General features: G+C 53.2%; 2 protein-coding genes across 4 annotated transcripts; one reads left to right on the top strand and one right to left on the bottom strand.

Annotated features, from left to right (window-relative positions):
- Positions 1-273: 273 nt before the first annotated feature.
- LOC117646120 (multiple inositol polyphosphate phosphatase 1-like) lies at positions 274-11486 on the bottom strand. The gene is made up of 9 exons (XM_034386837.1): positions 11295-11486; positions 6108-6267; positions 4826-4954; positions 4295-4473; positions 3838-4102; positions 3654-3754; positions 3041-3150; positions 1990-2214; positions 274-1914 (listed from the first exon to the last, which is right to left on the bottom strand). The coding sequence occupies exons 2-9, from the start codon at positions 6265-6267 to the stop codon at positions 1677-1679; spliced, it is 1407 nt and encodes a 468-aa protein (XP_034242728.1). The 5' UTR covers positions 11295-11486; the 3' UTR covers positions 274-1676.
- Positions 11487-12601: 1115 nt separating this feature from the next.
- On the top strand, positions 12602-19101 carry LOC117646629 (epsin-2). Of its 3 annotated transcripts, none has more exons than XM_034387708.1 (13): positions 12610-12783; positions 13422-13471; positions 13564-13653; positions 13768-13977; positions 14054-14275; positions 14357-14386; positions 14506-14557; positions 14639-14810; positions 14882-15053; positions 15152-15302; positions 15409-15618; positions 15696-15854; positions 15977-19101. In XM_034387708.1, the coding sequence occupies exons 3-13, from the start codon at positions 13564-13566 to the stop codon at positions 16192-16194; spliced, it is 1686 nt and encodes a 561-aa protein (XP_034243599.1). In that variant the 5' UTR covers positions 12610-12783; positions 13422-13471; the 3' UTR covers positions 16195-19101. The 3 variants fall into 3 exon arrangements, with proteins under 3 accessions (XP_034243600.1, XP_034243599.1, XP_034243601.1); XM_034387710.1 differs by having other exon boundaries at positions 12615-12783; positions 14651-14810; XM_034387709.1 differs by lacking the exon at positions 13422-13471 and having other exon boundaries at positions 12602-12783; positions 15977-16194.
- Positions 19102-20132: the final 1031 nt, after the last annotated feature.

The following is a 20132-nucleotide window of genomic DNA, read 5'->3' as shown; positions in this document are numbered from 1 at the left end:
TACTTTAGAGACTGTGAGGTCTCGCTCAAATATTGTCCAAATGTATTTTAGGTGTGGTTCACTTGACCAATATGAGCGTGTCTTTGTGAACTGCATCGCTTAAGTCGGTTAAGTATCTTTGCTGGAGTATACGACTATACGAGTGAGTCTCTCGTGGTGCAGGAGTGAAGACGGATTCCTACTCCGGTGTTCGGTGTGAATGATCGTCACTGCCTTTGTATATTAATGTGAATGAATAAAGTATAATGAGAGCGGAAAAATAAATACACACTGTTATTGCTTTGGTTTTCTTTTACAAATATTCCCATGGCTTTATTGTTGCATTTGAAGCGGTGATGCCACCAAAGTTCCTCCAGCGTTATAACACTTAAAGTACAGTAAACAGTCACATTTGTTTATCACCAGTTTAATATTATTGCTGCCGCGGAAAATGAGATTCAAATCACATACACAAACAAAAACAAGGTGGATCAAAAATAAAATTTACTCGATAAAACTCTTCCTAGAGAGTGTCACTTGCATCTAGCTCTACAGGAACAACGGCTGTAAGTAAATGGTCGTATCAAATTAATCCTCTCAATAAATATTAAACACAAATTATCAAAACTAAAATTCGAAATACATCAAAAACACTCCCGATCGTGTGCGAAAATGACACAGAAAAAGTGCATGGCACATTCCCAATGAGAGAATCCCATTAAATAGTTCAGGAGAGTGAGGCACAAAAACCCCGCGAGGTTTCTCAGTTGGGATCGTCCCGGTACTCGGAACTGTCTCCGAACCAAATGTCGCAGGGGTTTCGTTTCCCCGTCCCCCGGAGGTCTCACCACCCCTTAGGCCTTCAAAGCAGACTCGTGCAAAACCCCCTAAAATAATTCAAACGCTTTATCGTTCACATCAAAAGCTTCGATGACTAATACTTAGACTACATGTAAATTGATGAGTGAGCAAACACTGCCCACCACGTCCTCGAATCGACGAATTGACTAGCTAACAAGAATTAAAACTACACTGCAGAATCGACAGGTCCCCTTACATATATTACAGCCAAAAGCTTCACCCAACCCACACAGAAAAGAAAGGCGAAAACAATGTTTGAAAAAATATTCTTGTGCCTTGCAAGGCACATGGAATGAAAAAAAAAAACGAGAATTTGACTCGAACTCGTGAGGCGGGGCGGGTGTCGATGGTCTGTGGGACGGATTCGCATTACCTCCGTGGTCATTGCAACGGATTAATGCTGACAAACTGGAGAAAACCCTATTTCATCACAATAATTTCTAAACATACACAAGCACGCACACACACACACTCACGGACATGCAGACACATTGAATTCCACACACACGCACACACACAGTCGCACAAAAGCCTAACAAGACAGAATTACCCTAGTGAGTGGCCTTGGCGGCCGAGCCGATTCCACTATCACAAAAACCATTGACGCCGGGCCTTCGCTCGCAAAGCTAGCAGTTTCCGCAAGCTCCTTTTCAGTCGCGAATTGTAATTATTTCCCCCTCTAAATAACTTACAACAATAAATTCTTAAAACGTTCGTAAATCATAAAGTAATTGAACTTGAAAAAAAGAAAAAAAAACTCTAGTCGTCTTAAGCTTTGCCGTCGGTCCCTCTCGCAGGCTGACGCAGGCTGACGTCACTCCGGTCCCCGTCCGCGGCTAGAGGCTCGCGAGGGCGGCCACGACGGCCACCCCCAGGGCGGCGAGCAGGGCCGTCCGCGAGGGCGCGACGGCGGTGGCGGCGTTGGCGTTGCAGAACTTGAGGCTGCAGACCTGCGCCTTCCGTAGGCGCGTGCGCAGGTGCGACCAGGAGCACAGCCCCACCTGGCAGCCCTCCATGTCCACGATGCGCTCGCGGAGGTAGAACATAACGCGGTGCTTCTCGCCCTGGTCGCAGCTGCTCTCGGAGACGAAACGGCACATTAGAGAACGTCGCAAATAAAACTCGACGAGTTTGAAAGTTGTGACTCACTGGTAGAAGACGGCGGCCAGGTTGGCGGCGAAGCTGCCGATGTAGGATGTCCGGAACAGCCGCTTGGTCTGCTGGTCCATGTTGTTGGCCATGAGGGGGATGGCGTCGCGCTCCACGCCCAGGGCGGCCAGCATCATGTGCAGCACGGCGTCGTGCGTGAAGTAGAAGACGCCCACGGGCGGCGGGATGTTCTCGTAGGCCTCGTCGGTCGCCATCTCCATGCGGCTGCGGACGAGGAGAGAGAAGAACGTGAACGCGGATAGGATATCGACCCGGTCCGCGTTTAACGACCGCCAGGGCGAAGCAGGCGAAGTCACTCCGCACTCCACGGCGGCCCGGCCAGCCCGTCTCGCCGGCGCCACCGCGGCGTGGCGGGGTGGCAGGGTGCAGGCCGCGCCGGCCCGAGCAGCACGTCCGGGGCGGGGGACTCGGGGGCGCCGGCCTGCTCCGCCGCCCTCGCCCTCCGAGGGTGCACGCGGCACGCGGCCCGCGCCACGCCCCGCGGACGGCACGACACAAAAACTTACTCCGATCCTGTCGAGTGATTGCGCCCGATCGAACGGCTTCGTCTCCTCTCACCCCCGCCTTGACACCGAAAGGCACACGTTTCCGTCTGGTGCGCATCGAGGCCTAGATGTCGGCGCGGATCGACTCCGCCGCGATAATTCGCAAATTCGGTGGGAGCGGCGCGTTGCTTCGAGCTCCGCGGCCGTACCGTGCCGCCGTGCCGTGCCGCCGTGCTCGCGGTGGCATGCTGCCTGCCTGCTGCCTGCCTGCTGCACGCACGCGGCTGAGGCCGGCCGGCAAAAAGGAGCGCTTTATTTGCCATCCTCGTCGGCGGGGAATAAAAGCCGCCCTTAAAAACGCCGTTCGACATGCCGACGAGCGCTGCACGCCGTTTCACGGCATTTTGGCTCGCCGGCGACACGAAGCTACACGAACGAACCGCCACACTGCGCGACCCATGCGGCGACCCATGGGCGACCCATGGGCGACCCATCGGCGACCCATGCGGCGGCGGGAGGTTGGAGGGTTGGGTGGGCCGCCTCACCTGAAGTGATCCAGCATGTCCTTGACGGGCGGGCAGCCCAGGTCCACGTTGAGCTGGTCGCCGTACGAGTACCGGTAGTAGTACTGCAGGTCCGCTCGGTACTCCATCACCTACGATGGAACATACAAAGGGCGTTGATATTTTTACAAGGAAATCTTGGAGTGGTTTCACAGCCAGCTCTTCGATTTGGAACATCGCAGAGACATCGCAACGGCTGTCCACCCCAAAAGTTGGGAATCGATCCGGCAGCGCGACGCCGGCGACGCCCAATGGGATTAACCCGCGTCTTGACCCCTGCGACAGCGAGGCAGCGGCGCGACTGGGACGCCGAGTGACTCCCTGCGCCCAACCCCCAGGATGAAAACAGCTTCTTTCTCTCGTTTGGCTTTCTGTGCGTCATTTTACCACCTTTCTGTAGGCTGATTCAGACCACTCGTTTCATCACTTCCGTCTCTCTCGCACCCACGTGGCGATCCACTGGAGTGCGAGAGAGACAGAGCGGCTTGGCTGCAGTGAGCGCGCGCGTGCCGTGATGGCTGATGGCCGCGATGATCGTCGTGGTTTTCACCTCCCCTGCGCGCTGACGCGCTGCGCGGCAATGCGGCACGCGTACCTTGAGGTCATCCTCCGTGAAGGCGGCGCACCAGGGCGAGAGCGAGACGTACTTCCAGGCCTTGTCGTAGCGGCACATCTCCCACATCAGATCGATGTTGTCTGGAAACGAAAATAGAAAAAGGAAGACATTATCGATGCCGTTTTGCCAGGGGCGCTCGACATTCGCGAACGCTGGCACTCACCCATGCTAAGGTTGTAGTTGAAGCCCAGGCGGCGCGACACCCGGGTGATGGTCTGCTCCATCTCGGGGCCCTTCTCGAACAGCTCGGCCTCGGCCATGGCGCGCGCCCCGTTGGCCGTCCACGACGGGCACATCTCGTCGAACTGCAGCACGGGGTCGTTGTGCATGGGCGGCGAGATTTCCACCTCGTTGCGGTTGCGGTCGAAGAGCCCCGACGCGAACGCCTCGGCGCTCTCCTGGGTGCGCTGCGACGACGTGTGCCGGAACTGCAACGGCCAGACGGCCAGACGTCAGCGGGGGCTCTCTGTCTCTCTCGCACTCACGGAGGAGAGAGAAGTGACCAGCAGCTGATTCCACCCGCAAACATTGGTCTCGCCTCGCCTCCTTCACCGGGTGTCCCGGAAGGGAGCGAGGGAGGCAGAGCGACGAAGCAGCGTGTGGGATCGGGGTTGACCCACCTTGAAGCGGTTCGCGGGGTAGGTGTTGTTGAGCAGCTCCGGGAGCCGCCGCTTGAGCCTCCGCGCCAGGAAGGACAGGTCGGCCTGGCCCTGCCCCGTCAGCCACAGCGCCTTGTCCTCGGTGACGTTGAGGTGCCAGCGCGACAGCGCCGCCAGGTCCTCCGGGCACAGCCGGCCCCCTGCAGCAGGACGAGAAGGGTGTGTAGCGCGTCGTGCGCGAGCAGCGCGTCGCGGCGCAGCGCCTGCGGCAAGGCGGGCAGGCCGCCCAACGTGCGCAGGAAGGGTGGCCTGCCCGGCAGGCGCGCCGCGTACGCGGTACGCGTTGCGCCGCGGAGGCCGCGGACCTGCAGCCCCCAAGCCCGCAGCCCCGCAGCAGTGCCAGCTGATCTACCGAACTCTCCGGAGCTTCTTTTCGTCACTCTGTCTCTCTCGCACCCCTATAGGACGCCCCATGAGAGCGACAGAGACAGCGACGAAACGATTCTTGAGAATCAATATTCTGGGGCCCAAGCCCATGCGCGGCGTACTCACCGTGGCCCTCGTGGTTGCGCAGGATGCGGGCCTTGAGCCCCGTCAGGCTCTGCATCTTGCGGATGGTCTCCTGGTCGGGGGCGCGCGTCCCAGGCCGGCCCATGAACCATAGCGTGAGGGGGCGGCAGTCTGGTGGGGCATGCCACGCCATGCCGAGCGATGCCGAGACGCGGACATGCCAGGCAGAAGGCAGAGCGGCACACAGTTAGTACAGTCGCCCAAGGTGGCTGGAAGGGCTGACAAGCGAGACGGAGTCATGGCATGGTCATGGTCGAAGACAGTTCAACAGGGTAACAGAGTGTGCGACGGGCGGGGTTGGCGGTGCTGTCGTCCACGGGCAACGCATTCAGAGTGTGGAGTGTGGAAGTGGCCAGTTAGGACAGGCGTGCCAAGAGGGTAGAGGTCGGTGACGGATCTGCGAGCTTCAAAATGCGCATACATTCATCATCCCTGCTTCGGCACGGCAGCACGGCAGCACGGCACAGTGGTGTTTCATGCCGCGAGGCTGGTAGCTCGCTGCGTCAGTGCGTCCGTCACTCACGGATCGGCGCCCAAGGGTTGCCGCGCCTGCCCTTCTTATAGCTGTTCCTGTTCTCCCTCTCCTGGCTGTCCATCGCGTTCTGCAGGATGAGGTCCCTGAGCGCCGGCAGGGTCTCGTGCAGGCGCACCAGCGTGGGGTAGTCCGGGTAGCTGGTGCCGGCGCGGGCCAGCATCCACACGGTGCGCGGGTAGCACGCTGCAAGGTTGCCAACCCGTCAACGCGTGCCCGCCGCTAGAAATACCGAAATACCCGCGCCGACACGCAGACATGAAATGAAACGAACGCCGATCCTGGGCAAAACAGCCGAACTGGGCGGCCGGCCTGCGGAACGCGCAAACACCAAACATCCCGGCGCGCCGTGCGCCGTGCGTTCCACTGGCCCTGCGTCCGGCGCAGTGGGGCGCAGGCCGATTGCAGCGGCCGCCGTCATCGTCATCGTCATCGTCGTCGTCGCGGAGGTGACGGATCGCTGGCATCGCCGGCGGAAGTCCCCGCGGCCCGCGGCCTGAAACCCGACCGCGGCGGCGCAGCGTGGCGCAGCGCGGCGTGGCATGGCGCAGCCGTGGCGGCGGCAAACTGGCTCAAGTAGAGCTCCATCCCGCCGCGCCACGCCATCAAATGCCGGCCGGGCCGCGGGCCGCGGTCAGCCGCGGCGGCCATTTCCGTCTTTCCCCGAAAACGGCCGCCTGGCCGAGACCAGTCGAGACGCCCCGGGGCTCCATGCAGTACTGCAGTACTCACACGGCACGTTCTGCGGCGAGTCCTTGTGGTCGTACACGCGCTCGTACGCCGTCTTGGGGCCGAAGTACAGGTAGGGGTACTGGTCCCTCGCCAGGCAGTACTGGTCGTCCTGGCCGGCCACCAGCGCCCCCGCGCCCAGCAGCAGCAGCAGCGGCAGCATCTGGAACACCAAGCAGAGCGTCGTCCTTAATGCTGACCGACGGCGACCTTTCCTTCCCTCTCGCACGTGCGCGGTGCGCACCCGGCCGTCATGCACAACGCCATGAATAAGGCAGCCGCATCATTGATGGCCGATGAATCAGTCAGGAGGGCCGAGCGGGCCAGTTCGCGTGTCCGCGTCCCCGGCGGACTAACCCCCGGAGCACCGCCAAACCACCACACCGCCGAATCGAGGAGCACGGAGCACCCCGTGGATGGCCAAGGCAGGGCCGGGCAGGGCCGGGCAGGGCCAAGGTTGGCATTGGCGCGCCGATTGCCCCGGCCGTGGCCTTCCCCCTCCCCCTCCCCCTCCAGGGCCTTCCCCCAACGACAGCCCACAGCGTGACATTTCCGGCCCCCTGCAGGGCGCGGGGGCGCGGTAGGCAGCCCGTGCAACGCGCTGTGCAGTGGGTCAGGCCGTCGGGCCGGCCAGGCCGTGAGCCGTGAGGGCGGAGGCAGGCGGAGCGGAGGCCAGGGTCAGTGGGGCGTGGCGGTGGCGGGGCGGGCGTGGTCCGGCCACTGCGGCGTCCCGGCCGTCCCGGCCGTCCCGGCACAGGGCGGCAAGGGAAGGCAGCGATGTGACGGACTGTCAACCAGGCCATTAGGGAGGAAGCACCACTGGCGAAGCGGCCAAGGCGGCCAAGCAGCGAAGTGGCCATCCCGCAGTGCGATAAAACGGGACGTGAAACCACCGCGAGTGCCAGGGCGCCTAAGGATCAAGTGCGCCGCCTCTCTCGCACCCCTATGAGACGCGCCATGAGTGCGAGAGAGACAGAGCGAGGCCACGCGGCCACAGGGGGTGCCTTTCAGAGCCTGGCGCCGCTGGGGGCGCCACTCGGAGCACTGCACCGCGCCGCCCACCGGCAGGCCGTCAGCAAGTCGTCACCCGAGTCCACTTTGCCCATAAGTCCCCAAGCCCGCCGTCGTCCGTCGGCACCAGCGATCCAGTTTCATGCTGAGCCAGACCGCGGCCAGGCCGCCCGTCTAGACCTCCCTCCCCTCCTCGCGGTCACTCGCGCAGTACCACCATCTTCCCTCATGATGCTGCAAGTGCCGAGCCTTGCAGCGGCCATTACGCCGGTGAGCTCAGCGTGGCTCGTGGCCCAGCAAACCAAGCCTGCAGTAGGGGCGGTCGGGCACACTGTACTGTATGTGCACTGGGTCTCCGCGCAGCGCATAGCGGCCGCGCCGCATCCTTTCCTCAGTCGCGTCTTTGTCCGTTTGCTGGGCCTAGGAGCGGCCTGTCCAGGCCTGTCCGCGCGGGCGTGGGTGTGTGAGCCCCTCCCCTCCTGCTCCGCGGCCCCGCGGCCCCGCGGCCCCGCGCCACTTCGCGTCCATCAATCCAACCTAGAAACGAAAACCGCGTTGGCCGGCTGCACGGCCGCACAGCGCCGCGGAGCCCTTCCCCTGCCTATGAGTGTGACAGAGACAGAGCGACGAGAGGACTCGGCCGCGGGACACGCGCGGGGAGGTGATAACTGGGGCGTGCGCCGCCGCCACCCGCCGGCACGTGCGCGCCGTGCAGCGTGACGCGGACCGCGACCGCACTGCCACCGCCACTGCGCGCGCCAAAGCAGCCAAAGCCCAAGCCGGCGATCCAGCGATGTCGCGGCCGCGACCGCGGAGGGCGGCGTCCTCGCTGTCGTCGGTGACTCCATGCACGCCGGCAGGGCGGTGGCGGTGCAGCGCAGTGCTCGCAGCGCGCCGCCGCCAGCAGCATGAGTTCTTAACCAGCAGACGACGCGAAGGTCCTATCAGAGAGACTCCGAATCCGGTGGCATGGCACGGTGGCGCGGTTCGACGCTATCTAGAGACCCGAGTCTCTAGTTGGAGTCCCATACGCAGCCTTTTCCTCGAGGAAGTGACTGGCTGGCTGCGCAGTCCTAGAGACGTCGCTATTGATAAAGAGCGCGGCGTGGGAGTGTCCAGGGCGTGGGCGGCGCGGCGGCACGGCGCTCGGCTCCGCGCTTTGCTGGCTTTGCTCTTGGCGCCGTCATCCTCCACGCCCTGCGCCGCCACGCCAGGCCGCGATGAGGCACGTCGCTCTGAGTCACGGTGCCACTGCCTCCGCGCCGTCCGCGCCGTCCGCGCCCAGGCAGCCCGCCCGGGCGGCGTTCAATGGCGCTTAAAGGTTATCTCCTCTAGCGCGCGAGCCAGAAGCCAGACGAAAACAACAACCGACCAAAGCCAGCACCGCGTCGGCATGCGGAGAGAGTTAGGCATAAGGGCCTTCTGTGCTCTGAGGACTCTGTGGAGGACGAGGAAAGCCCAGCCGGACGCTGCCCGGCCCGGGGCGCCAAGGGCCGCCTAGCCTAGGGCCGCCCGCCCACGCCGGGCCGCTGCTGTAATTGTCGCTCTGTCCGCAGCGACCGTCCCGTCCAAAACCACAGAGAGAGTCCCAGGCCGCCTGGATCATCCTCGTTCAGCCTCGTCCTAGAGCGTCCTAGACCGTCCTGCGGCTAAGCTCGGCGGGAGTCCAATCCGCGAACCGGTTCAGCCGGGTTGCGCCGGCCAGTGGGCACGAGGCGACAGATAGCCCTGGCCGCCACGCCTGGCTAAAAGGCGTTCCGCTAGTCCTGCCTAGAAAGACGAAGAGAGGGAGAGAGAGCTAGATCGCCTTGCAGGCCTCCCTTTTCCCTTTTCCTTCGACTCCTCCTTTTCTTTCTTTCCGTGACTCGACGCCGTTCGTCGTCCTCCTCGGATTGCTTCGACGGCCGCTGGCAGGCTGACTCTCAACAGTGGTCTCGTCGCTCTGTCCCTCTCGCACTCGTGGGGCGTTCTGTGAGGGTGCGAGGGAGACACCGACAAAGCTCAGTGCAGAATCACTCTGCAGGACGGCCGCTGAACCCAGCGCGTACTCAGGACGACACAAGGATAGACAGATACGCCTCGGCCCCCTCGTCCTCTGCGTCGCGGGGTCACGTGACGTGTCACGCGCGGGCCGAGTCCCGAGTCTATCTCTCCCTCCCCTGCCGCTCAAATTCGGTCAACGGCCTCCGCCCCTTCCCCCTCCCCCCACGATCAGTGCATCTTGTTCCTTTTATTATTTTGATGCCGTGGCTCAGCGGGTACCTGCCGGGTACCTGCCGGGTACCTGCGGGGTAGCTGGCTGCGCGGTCTGGCCGGCTAGCCTGCCAGCTCGTCCGTGCCGCGGTGCCGCCCGCATTCCCCGACGCTGTTACGCCGTGCGCCTACACTGCCTGCTCGGGCCGGCCGCGCACCGACTACCTCAACGTGTTCGCCCTGACTGCGATGGGTGCTGCGGGCGCTCCGAGCCGCGGACCGATTCCGAGGAGTCGTTTCGCCGCTCTGTCTCTGTGGCGCTCGAGAAGCGTTGCGTAGGGGTGCGAGAGAGACACAAGCGACGGTTCTGAATCGACCGCACCCGAGAATTAATTCATCAGGATGCCCAACCATTGCCTTGTGGCTGCGGGGTGAGGTTGACGTCGGCGAGGCGCCGCCGTTGACAGCGCTGCCATGACGACGGTGGGAGCTCGGGCGCAGGGAGCACGCCGAGCACGCCGAGCACGCGGCGGGGAGGCGACGGAGACGGACACGCACAGCACGCAATGACTAGCAATGACTAGCAATGACAGGCCGTATGAATTGAACACGAGCGGTGCATGTTGTTGCTGTGTGCTTCCAGTCCTTCCACCCCGGGGCCGCGCCCCCAGCACCCCAGCACCCCCGGCCGGGCAGGGGATGCGTCCCGCCAGTGGCGTGGCGGCGTGGCGTAGCGTGTCCAGACGCCATAGCGCCGGCTGCACGCCAGGGACGCCGGGGTGGGCCACAGGGCTAGACGCGGCAGCCGTCACACATTTTAATAAGTTCCACCTGGCCGGGCCGTGGTTCGAAACTCAGCCAGTTTGTATTATAAGACCCTCTCCGCGCGCCGCGCCCCCGCGCCTCGAACTTTGCCACCTCCACGGCACTGGGCTAGCTGGGCCCGGCCTTTGCCCTAGCCCGCCCCGGGCCTGGGCCCTTTGTTGTCTGAATGTCAACGCCGCTGTAAGTCTGTGGGCGGAGAGCCCGCTCTGTCTCTGTCACATACATTGGGCGTCGCGTTGGGTTGCGAGAGATGGAGCGGACACATACATACCGACGGCCGGAACAGCGCGGGGGTTAGCGGGCCACGGCTGGAGCGAGCCCTGGTGGCCAGCCCGAAAACACTACATCCGCGGCACCGGCCGCGTCGTCCAGCTGGCCCTCTCCGGTGACGTCTGCCCTGTTTTCCCGCCATCGCCATCATGACCACCGTGACCTTGGCACTTGGCACACCATACGGCAGTGCGGCCGAGGGCGGCCACCTGCACGCCGGGCCCACCGGAACTGCACGCGCTGCACGCTGGCCGGCGTGGAGAAGCACCTCATCGCCATCCCCGTCACCTGTCGCGCTGTGCGACTTGGTACGACTTGGTACGACTTCCCCCGGCATCAGGCGCGCACTCCAGTGACTCCAGCGCCTTGGCGTGGCCAGCGCCGCGGTTCCTCCAGAACAGCGCTGCGAGGGGCAGCGATGGGCCCCACAACAACAACAACAACACCTGTCCGGCCGTCCGCCAACCAGCCAGACCGGCTCAGCAGATGAGCTCACAGCCTCAGGAGCGAGAGGAGCCCGTGGAAGGGGCGGGGCCGTAGGCCGGCGCGGTGCGGCTGCCCTGGGCATCCTCGCCGGACGCAGGACCCGCTTCGCGCCGTTCGCGCCAAGCCAAGACCGAACAGGACGCCCGAGCGAAAAGGACTCGTAACGCCACAGGGACGTTAACGCAGCCCCAGGACGCTTGGCTGGCTTGGAGGGCTTGGCTGGACCACGCCGGGCCGGTGCAGGCCGGTGCCAAAGCACGACCCAGGGCGGCTGGACAGGCGATGGCGGCGGTTGGTTCGGCGGCGGTTGGCGGTGCGCTCTTGCTCCCCAGTGTCCAGTGCACGCCGCACGGTGTGGCGAGTGCGGGGCGCAGAGCACCGTGCCAAGCGCGAAGCGCGGCCTACCTTACGACGATGTCTAGGTATCCTCCGAAACTCCAGCCGCCGGACTCCTCGGCGTCTTGCAACGACGCGCCGCGACGCTTGGCTCACTTCACTCGACGGCAAACGCCTGACGCCACACAACGCCACTCGGAACTGGACTGGCCGCTCACTCTCCACCAAGGCGGGGCAGTGACTGGTCTGGCGCGGACGCGGCGCGTCCTGGCCAGGCCGCCGGGCCTCCAGCACCGCGCCGCGCCGTGTCGCCCTCCCCCTGCCCGTCCCCGTTCCCCTGCACCACCAACCCCGCCACCAACCCCTCCCCGCGCGCCCGACCAGAACCCCCACCTCCTCACGATAGCCCCCCATGGCCTACGCTGCCTACGCGGGTGCCGCGAGTAGGTGGTGCAGGTACCTAGGACGGTACCGGCCAGGGTATCCAGCTCCAGCTGGTCAAGGCAGCGGGAAGTCTCGTCGGTCTGTCTCTCTCGCACCCATACGGCACGCCCCTAGAGTGAGTGTGAGAGAGCGCCTGCTCGGAACTAGGAGTCAGCCTGCAGCGCATGGCATCGGCTCGAGCCTCACGGCCGCCGGGTAGCACCGAGTACCTTCCTTGGATGACAAACCACTCCATAATCCCCCTCTCTCATTCCCGCTGTGGTTTCCGGGAAGCGAGACTCCAGCGACACGTACCTTATTTCCAGGTCCAGTCCAGGCGCGGCGCCGCGAGGCCGCAGCTAGCACCGCGTCATACCCCACGCCCACGCGGCCACTCCTGGAGGCGAGGGTGAATCACTCTACGATTTGGTGTACACATGGGTACAGCGGACTGATTCCGAGCACTGCTTTCGTCGCTCTGTCTCTGTCGCACTCACGAGCCATCCCGTTTGGTTACGAGCAGTGCTCGGAATCAGCCTCCAGGTGAAATACGCGCCTTACAATAATCGGGAATTATATTTAAATGTGGAGCGTTTGTATGCCTTTTCTTACAGCAAAAACAAATCAGAGTAAAGTGCCAAAATTTGGTGACTAGCGTCTTTCGTACGGGAAGGGTGTCTCTTCCATTCCTTCACAACACGACCAGTAGATTCGTCAGTGCGACAGCCGTTTGACAGCTCGACGCGTGACTCAAATCATCCGCCACGTTTGGCAGGCGCGCCAACTTCACAAACAACACTCACGCCCTTCATGAAAACCGCTCGCCGTTCGTCGGCATGACAATCAAAGACAGCTAACTCGATCATGTACCGTTTCTAGTTCTTTTTTCAATAACCGTTTCGAACGGAGGTTGTCATGATAACCAGGCGGGCATCCCAATGCGTTAATGTTGCTCACCCGATGGGCAACCACTGAAGAACAAAGGAAGAAGAAAAAGAGGACGATGATTCGTCGTGAAGGTTTTCATTCATCAAGTACACTTACGTGGGTTTACATCTATTCTTTCTTTTGTGACTCCTGTTTATCGTCAATTTTAGTATAGGCGCTTGACGGCGCTTCTGAATATACCATCGAGGTGAGAAATGGTCAATCTACTTTTCTCGCGTTCGAGGAACTCCGTTAGTTGCAATAGTTTCATATTCACCCTTGATAGATCTGACTTCCACTTTTATTTGTTGTGCAGTAATGTTGTCCAATCGGCTGCACTATGCAATGGACTTGAACTTTGTTGTTTTGTCCTTCATTTTTGAAACTTTTCCTGTGCTCTGAGAGACCCTTATGATACTTCCGTGCTTTTTTCCGAGGATATCCTATCTATCTCCTGACGTAGACATAACCTTCCACTGTATCCTGTCTCATTTGTAAACAGAAGGATTATATATATATATTTAGAATTTCATTTCGTCTGCATTTCTCTAAGTAAGTGTGTACATACCTCCCGGAATAATTTCACTGTTCCCTCTCAGTGTGTGAATTATTCATTTCATGCTTATCAAAACATGACCTCGATGTTGGCACTTAAAAATCTTCTGTCAGAGTTGGATGCGACTTCCCTATTTTTATTATTTAACATGTTGTTTCACTTTTTGTGATGTCCCCTGTATGGTTTTGTGAGAAATGTTTGTGACTATGTATTGTTAAATTTAAAAATGAATTATGTGACAAATCTCAACTACGTTCGGTATATTTGTTTACATTCTTTATCATTTCTAGAACTGAAAGAAAAGTAATATTGCTGGGGAAAGACTGAAAATTCTTAAAGGGCAAGTTATTTCTCTTCTGTTTTTGTCATTGCAAAATCTCTGGTGTTTAACTCTTGAGTGTTTTCTGACAATGGTATATCTGGCGGTCATAGATGCGGAGACAAAGGGAGGATATGCAAGTTAACATGGCCGGACTACGCCGACACATAATTAACATTGCACACAATTACTCATCTGCCCAAGTAAGAATTCTTCAACTAGAGGCAACTTATGCCTACATTGTTCTGCCTTAATCTGTTTTTCTTTTTTAAATTATTTAATTAATTAATTAATTAATTTATGCATCCTTTTTTTAGGTGTTGGTCCGTGAAGCTACAAGCAATGATCCATGGGGCCCAAGCAGCCGACAGATGGCTGAAATTGCTGACCTTACCTACAATGTTGTAGCATTCACTGAGATCATGCAGATGCTATGGAAACGTTTGAACAGTGATGGCCGCTATTGGCGACATGTCTACAAGTCCCTGTTAGTTCTTGAGTATTGCATTAAAACTGGATCCGAGAAGGTAACATTTCTTCTTTACATTTCATTCAATTATGACTGCTCCCAACAAGGCATGCTAACCTTCCTATTTCATGCAGGTTGCTCAGCAATGCAAAGAAAATATTTTTTTTATTCATACTTTGCAAGATTTCCAGTACACTGAAGACGTTAAAGACTTGGGTAAAAACGTTCGTGAGAAAGCCAAGAGTCTTATTGCCCTCTTGAAGGATGATGAGCGATTGCGTAATGAACGAGCACGTGCTTTGAAGGCTAAAGAGAGGTCTGCTCAAAATGCATCAGCCTTTGGTAGCGACGGTGGTGTAAGTCATATCAATGTTCTTGAAAATTAATTAATGTTTCTAAGACTCCTTTGATTTCAAATTTGATTTTCTGTGCCCCAGGACACGCCTACAAGCCCTCCTTTCCTCTATGTAAGTGAATTTGTTGCAGTTATTACTATTTTTATTATTAACAATGATAATTGGTGATTTTCCCCTACTCTTTGTTGTTGTTATCAAGTGCTTTCTTAAATGCTTTATTTTATCTTCAGGGTGGAACATGGGGCCCTCCTCCTCCAAGTGAAATGGAAGCAGCTGCTAGGGGTAATGATAAAATTTCATCCAAAAATTATTTTTTTCAGTTTCTCTGCCGTTTTGGAGGACTTTGGTATTTTATTTTTACAGCTGTTGGTCCAGAACTTGAATGTGCTCGCCCACAAACGGTTGGTGAAGAAGAACTCCAACTTCAACTAGCCCTGGCTATGTCTCGAGAGGAAGCTGAGCAGGAAGAGCAGCGTAGAAGAAGTGATGACGTGAGACTTCAGTTAGCTTTGTCTCAGAGTGAAGATGAATTTAAGTAAGAATCGAACTTCCTCAGGTTGCGGTTGAAATCGAGGCAATCTGTTATACATTTTACCTGCCCTGTAGGAATATTCCTGGTCATTCTGGTCCAGCAGAGAAACAAAGCCATTTGCTTGATCTCCTGGATGTTAGCCTTGGCCCTGTTGCCGGTCCATCTTCTGCTGGAGCAGTGGCAGGGGCAGCTGCAGCTGTTGATCCTTGGGGAATGCCAGCTCAACCACTTCCTCCTCGCCCTCAAGTAAACAAATTGAGAAAATTATAATAATGTTGTCCCAATATGTTTTACCTGACTGGTTGTTTTCAAGGTCTTATTTTTATGTACTGTGTATTGTTTAGGTGGACCCATGGAATCTTCCTCAACCTTCCACTGCATCGGCATTATCATCTGGCCTAGGTGGTAGTGGGGCTGCTGCTGCAACTGCCTCCACTGTTCGAGCCAGTGCCCATGATCCTTGGGCACCTTTAGAATCAACTCCTCCTAAACCAGGTATTGGTCTCTGACTAGTAACATATTAAAAAAATAAGCTTCAATCATTTTTGTTGGTACTTTTTCACTTATTTTATACTCTTTTTTTTTTTGCCCTGTGTTGTAGCTGTTGACCCATGGAAGGCTGCTTCTCCAGTGGCACCCAAAGTTCATGATCCTTGGTCACCTTCCTCGGCAAGCTCTGATCTTGCCACACCATCGAATAATTTGCACAGTCCAGCCAGTGACCTCGATGACTTTGACATCATCTCTAACAGGGAGCGGCCTGGCCTGAACCAAGCCAGCAACATAAACACAACCAACAACAACAGCTCTGGTAAATACTTTCAAATAATTACTGTACTACAATTTTATCAATGTGTTTGGCACCTTCATTGTGATTTTTGGTTTCAGATTCTTTAGACTTTTCAGGCCTTGGTGATGTTTTGAGTGAAATCAAGCCAAGTGTCAAGAAGAGCCCTCACAGTTTCCTTGGAGAGAATTCTTCCCTTGTCAATCTAGACAATCTGGTTACAATAAGCCCTAAGCCAGCACCAGCACCAGTACCGCAGGGTAAGATTCAACAAAAATTAAACAAAAAATTCAATTTAATTTGCGTTTTTTCATTTTGCCATGCAAGTTGCCCACTTTTGGTCTTAGGATAATTAGTAATTACTTCTGTCTTTACCTTGAAGGGACGTTTGGAACCGTGAACCCGTTTTCGTCAGGACCTGCTGTGCCAGCTCCCGTTGGTACCGCAAGTAACCTTTTTCAGCAGCAGGCTGCAGCACAAGCAGCTAGACCATCCATTAATCAAATTCGACAGCAACCGTTTGGATCCAGTGGCACGGCTCAGCCTTCATCAGGATTTGTTCTGCCCCAGCCACTTCAACCAAACCCCTTCCTTTCTTAAATTTTTTGCTGTGACTGAATAGTTATTCTGGAAACTTTGCACTCTTCTGCACCCATTTTTATTGTTCTTACTGATGTGTGTCTTGATGAAGCATAGTAAATTCAGCACATTCCATTGTTGGTTTTGTCAGATGTTCTAGGATGTGTCTTGGAGTTTTGAAGTTGTGAATGAATTTAATGAGAGCCTTTGCCTGCCACACTCTCAAAATCTAAAAATAATGTGCTGACAATTTCTGTGCTCATGTACATATCAGGGCAGAACACTCACTTTGTTTTTGTCATGATAAATCCTTTGATTTTCAGTAACTTTTCAAAAATTGACTTTTTGGGACCAGGACTTAAATCTTTTGTACTTCAGCATTCCAACTTTCTATCTGGTTCTCACTGCCTTAAATTATTACTCAGATTTGGTACTTGAGCTTGTAAGGGCTACTTTGGTGAATAAAACTTCAAGGCAGCTTTTTATTCTAAATTGATATTTTTCTGTCCGTATTTCTGTATTTTTGTTTCAGGATCATATGGAAAGAGTAGACGTGATTTCTGTTGAGTCTTATTTATTATCAACTTGACATGCAGCCTAATGGTTCTTGTCAAGTTTAATTTAGGTGAAGAAAAAACAACTATGAAAAGAAATATTTTGAATAGCTGAAGCTCTTCACATTATAAAGTAGTGTTTGGATATGATGATGAGTTTTATTATTTGTTATTGTTTGTGTAAGGAATCCATGCAGTAAATGTCAATTTTCTATCTTGCTATTATGACATGGTTTACAGATTGCATTTAGTAACTTGTTAAAGGAGAGAAAAATATAGCAGTTACATTGATGATATGTTCAGATTTGTCCATTTCTTATCTTCTGACGTGAAAGTACACTGAAAATGGGTCTCCTGTTCTTAATTTTGCAACCACGACCTGGTTCTTGGTATTAATGCACTCTGAATCCAAATTGTCAAATTATTTAAATTTAATTTTAAGCAAAACATAATATAATCCTTCTCTTTGTGAATGAAAACAGACTTTTATGATTCACATATTCATGTGGGCTGTAATTATTTGAAGTGAGTTTAGACAATGGGGGTTTTTCTACTTTTCAACTTCTTTCCAAGTATCACTAAGCTTGCTCAAGGAGTGACATCTATTTCAGATTTGTCACATTTCTGGTAGTTGTAGTTTCCATAGTATGCTCCTTGGCAAAATATGTTGATAATCTTAATTTGTTTTTGTATCTGTGTATGGTTAGCATTTTGCTTAAGTTGCTTGTTGCTCATAATTGCTGTATTAACCAGTTTTGTCTTTAGTTTCTTCTTTCCAAATCTTTCCATTTAATAGATCAGTAAATGTGTAGTCCCTATAATCTATCTGGTGTTGAGGATGGTGTGCTGGGCTATGCTGTATTGAAATGTGCAATACCTTTTGAATCTTATATTTTATTACTGAGTGTCCTGGTATGTTGGTTTCACTCATTCTTATCATGCAATTCAATTGCTTTCTTTTTTGTGAAACCATTTTTTGGATAGGAGGCTCATTAACTGACAAACCTTCATTTGGAGACAACAGAGGAAAGCTCCTAGCTTTACCTCATTGATGAATGTAAAAATCAAGGCTGTTCTATTTTAAAATTATTTATCCTAGTTTTGCTCCCAAAATTTGTCCATGGTTCTCTTGCATCAAAGTTTCTACATTCATAATTTTATCTTCAGCTTTGAAAGTATTTTGCCTAGCGCTTGTTTGAGAGATCAATTGTTCTGTATCAGAAATCCATTTCTTGGATGACACACGAACAACTTGTGGTATCGATTAGTTAGACTCTTGTATTATCCTTCACTGTGATTTTGAAACGTCCTATCGTGTTTTTTCAAAACACTTCCTTTGCAGAACGACTCATGGCTAAACTTCGCAGATTGGTGTCTAGTGTCATACATTTGCCAACATTCAATGAAATTAAGAGAATGTTTGTATTACAATCGATTTTTACTGTTAGAAGTACCAAGTACTGCCCCTTTCAAAAAGATTTTTAATGACCGACCTTTCACTGTAGAGAAGACTGACACAATGTGTGCACACTGTGTTTCATGTTTCCATGTTGTGTATTTGCGCACTCAAAAGAGCACGGTTTTACCCCAGTGCAATTGATGACCATGTGACATATTCTTGGCTTTAATAATAGTGTTCTAGTGTGATTTTACTATGCTTCCATCCAGCAAACTTAAAGGGTATATTTTACAAAACGAACTGTTTTTATGGTTCCAAGATTTATGGATACCTTTGCGGTATCTGTATCTCTGACAAAGGTAAGGTGCTGGTCAAATTTGAGGAAAGGACATTTTTGAACCCTCTTCATTCTCAAACTTGATCATTTTACTTTTTCTCTTTCTCAAATCTGCAGTAGTAATGGTTTCTTGGTTCTGTATGAATTAGAGTATGTAAATAAGTTTGTAATATATGAAATTTATATGTTAAATAATGTTGGTTGATGTGGACAACCGTATTTTTGTACATTATGAAAGTCTATTGGTTATGATATCATTTTTGGCATGGAACAAATTGGAGGAGGGTATTAACTGTAGCCTAATTCATTTTTAAGCAGAGGCAATTTACATGTTCATGAATTAAGTTTATTGTAACCTTTATTTACCCATATGAATAGATTCATTCGGTGTAGATTCTGAAGTATTATAAGACTAGAAAAGCATTTATTTCTTGTTTCAAACTTATTTTGTTTTAGACATCTTACATGTACTTGAGGAGTGATACTGATGTTGGACTGCAGAAATTATTTCCAATTTCTGTTGAATGTTCGTCCGAGACTGATTGCATTCTTTGGCTGTAGTGGTGCGCAAGCAAACTGTCATTTCGTTGATGTTTTTGTAAACCATGCAGTAATGCTAATAAAATGAAAGACGTCAATTTCATGTTTGAGTGGGAAAAGGAAGGCAAATTGAGGCTTATTTTAGTATTCAGTAATAAGGTTTATTTTTGTCTTGACTTTTTCAAAACAGGACAACAAAAAGAAAAGAACCTATAGGCTGTATGAATTTCGCAGCTGTACTCATCTCAGTCCCTTGTACAAGTGGTGGTTCAGTAGTAAATGCACTAACTGTACAAGTTCCCACACAAAGGTTACACTCATCTGGCACTTAGGCAAGTGTAACCTATGAAGCAAATTAATATGTACTATCATCACAAATTCCACAACTCATTAACTTTGATAGGAGGAACCCACTGATTGATCAGGCTGAAACAGGGAAGTAATCAAGTTTTTGTCTTTCTTGTTTTGATTTATAAAGGAAACGTTAAAAACCACTCATTGCGAAACCGAAACCATTCTCTAGATATACAATGACTGTCTTTCAGCACTTTCAAAATTCGACCCTTGAGTTGCCAATTTAGGACTATCTAGCTATAGCATTTCTATAGGTCAATAATAAACAAAATTTTGTCAGTCTGGGCTTCGATATCAGTCTGAGCTAACGTTTCAGCAGCTTTCCTGTTTCATATCTTATCACGCGAGCTAAGCCGTCTTCTAGTAATAAAACATGCTACGAGTTCACAAACATCAAGTACAACTTCATGCTTTTGGCAGACAGCTTTGATGCAATTTGATACTACGTTCAAACATGCTCAAGAACTTAAGTCTGAATCAATAAGGAATACCTGATCCCATGCAATACAGAACACAGAGGTTCCTTTGAAGTTTCAATGCAGTGATGTTCACGTCTCAAAGTAAAATCTGTCATCAAATGAAAGCCATACTTTCTAGCCCATGAGCAAAGCTTTCATTGTTTGACAAAATCACAAATAGTTCTTGTTGCAAGTGAAATTTTATTCAGTTTATAATCATGTATTCAGAAACTAATATTGTACAAATAAAACAAACAATCCAGAGAAGAAAAAAACAGAATAAAAAGTGAGTGAACAGGTAACCAAAACAATTAAAT

The sequence above is a fragment of the Thrips palmi genome, unplaced genomic scaffold, assembly GCF_012932325.1.
Source record: "Thrips palmi isolate BJ-2018 unplaced genomic scaffold, TpBJ-2018v1 HiC_scaffold_19, whole genome shotgun sequence".
Classification (NCBI taxonomy): Eukaryota; Metazoa; Arthropoda; class Insecta; order Thysanoptera; family Thripidae; genus Thrips; species Thrips palmi.
The sequence above is the reverse complement of the archived record's forward strand: the minus strand, read 5'-3'. Positions and strand labels throughout refer to the sequence as shown.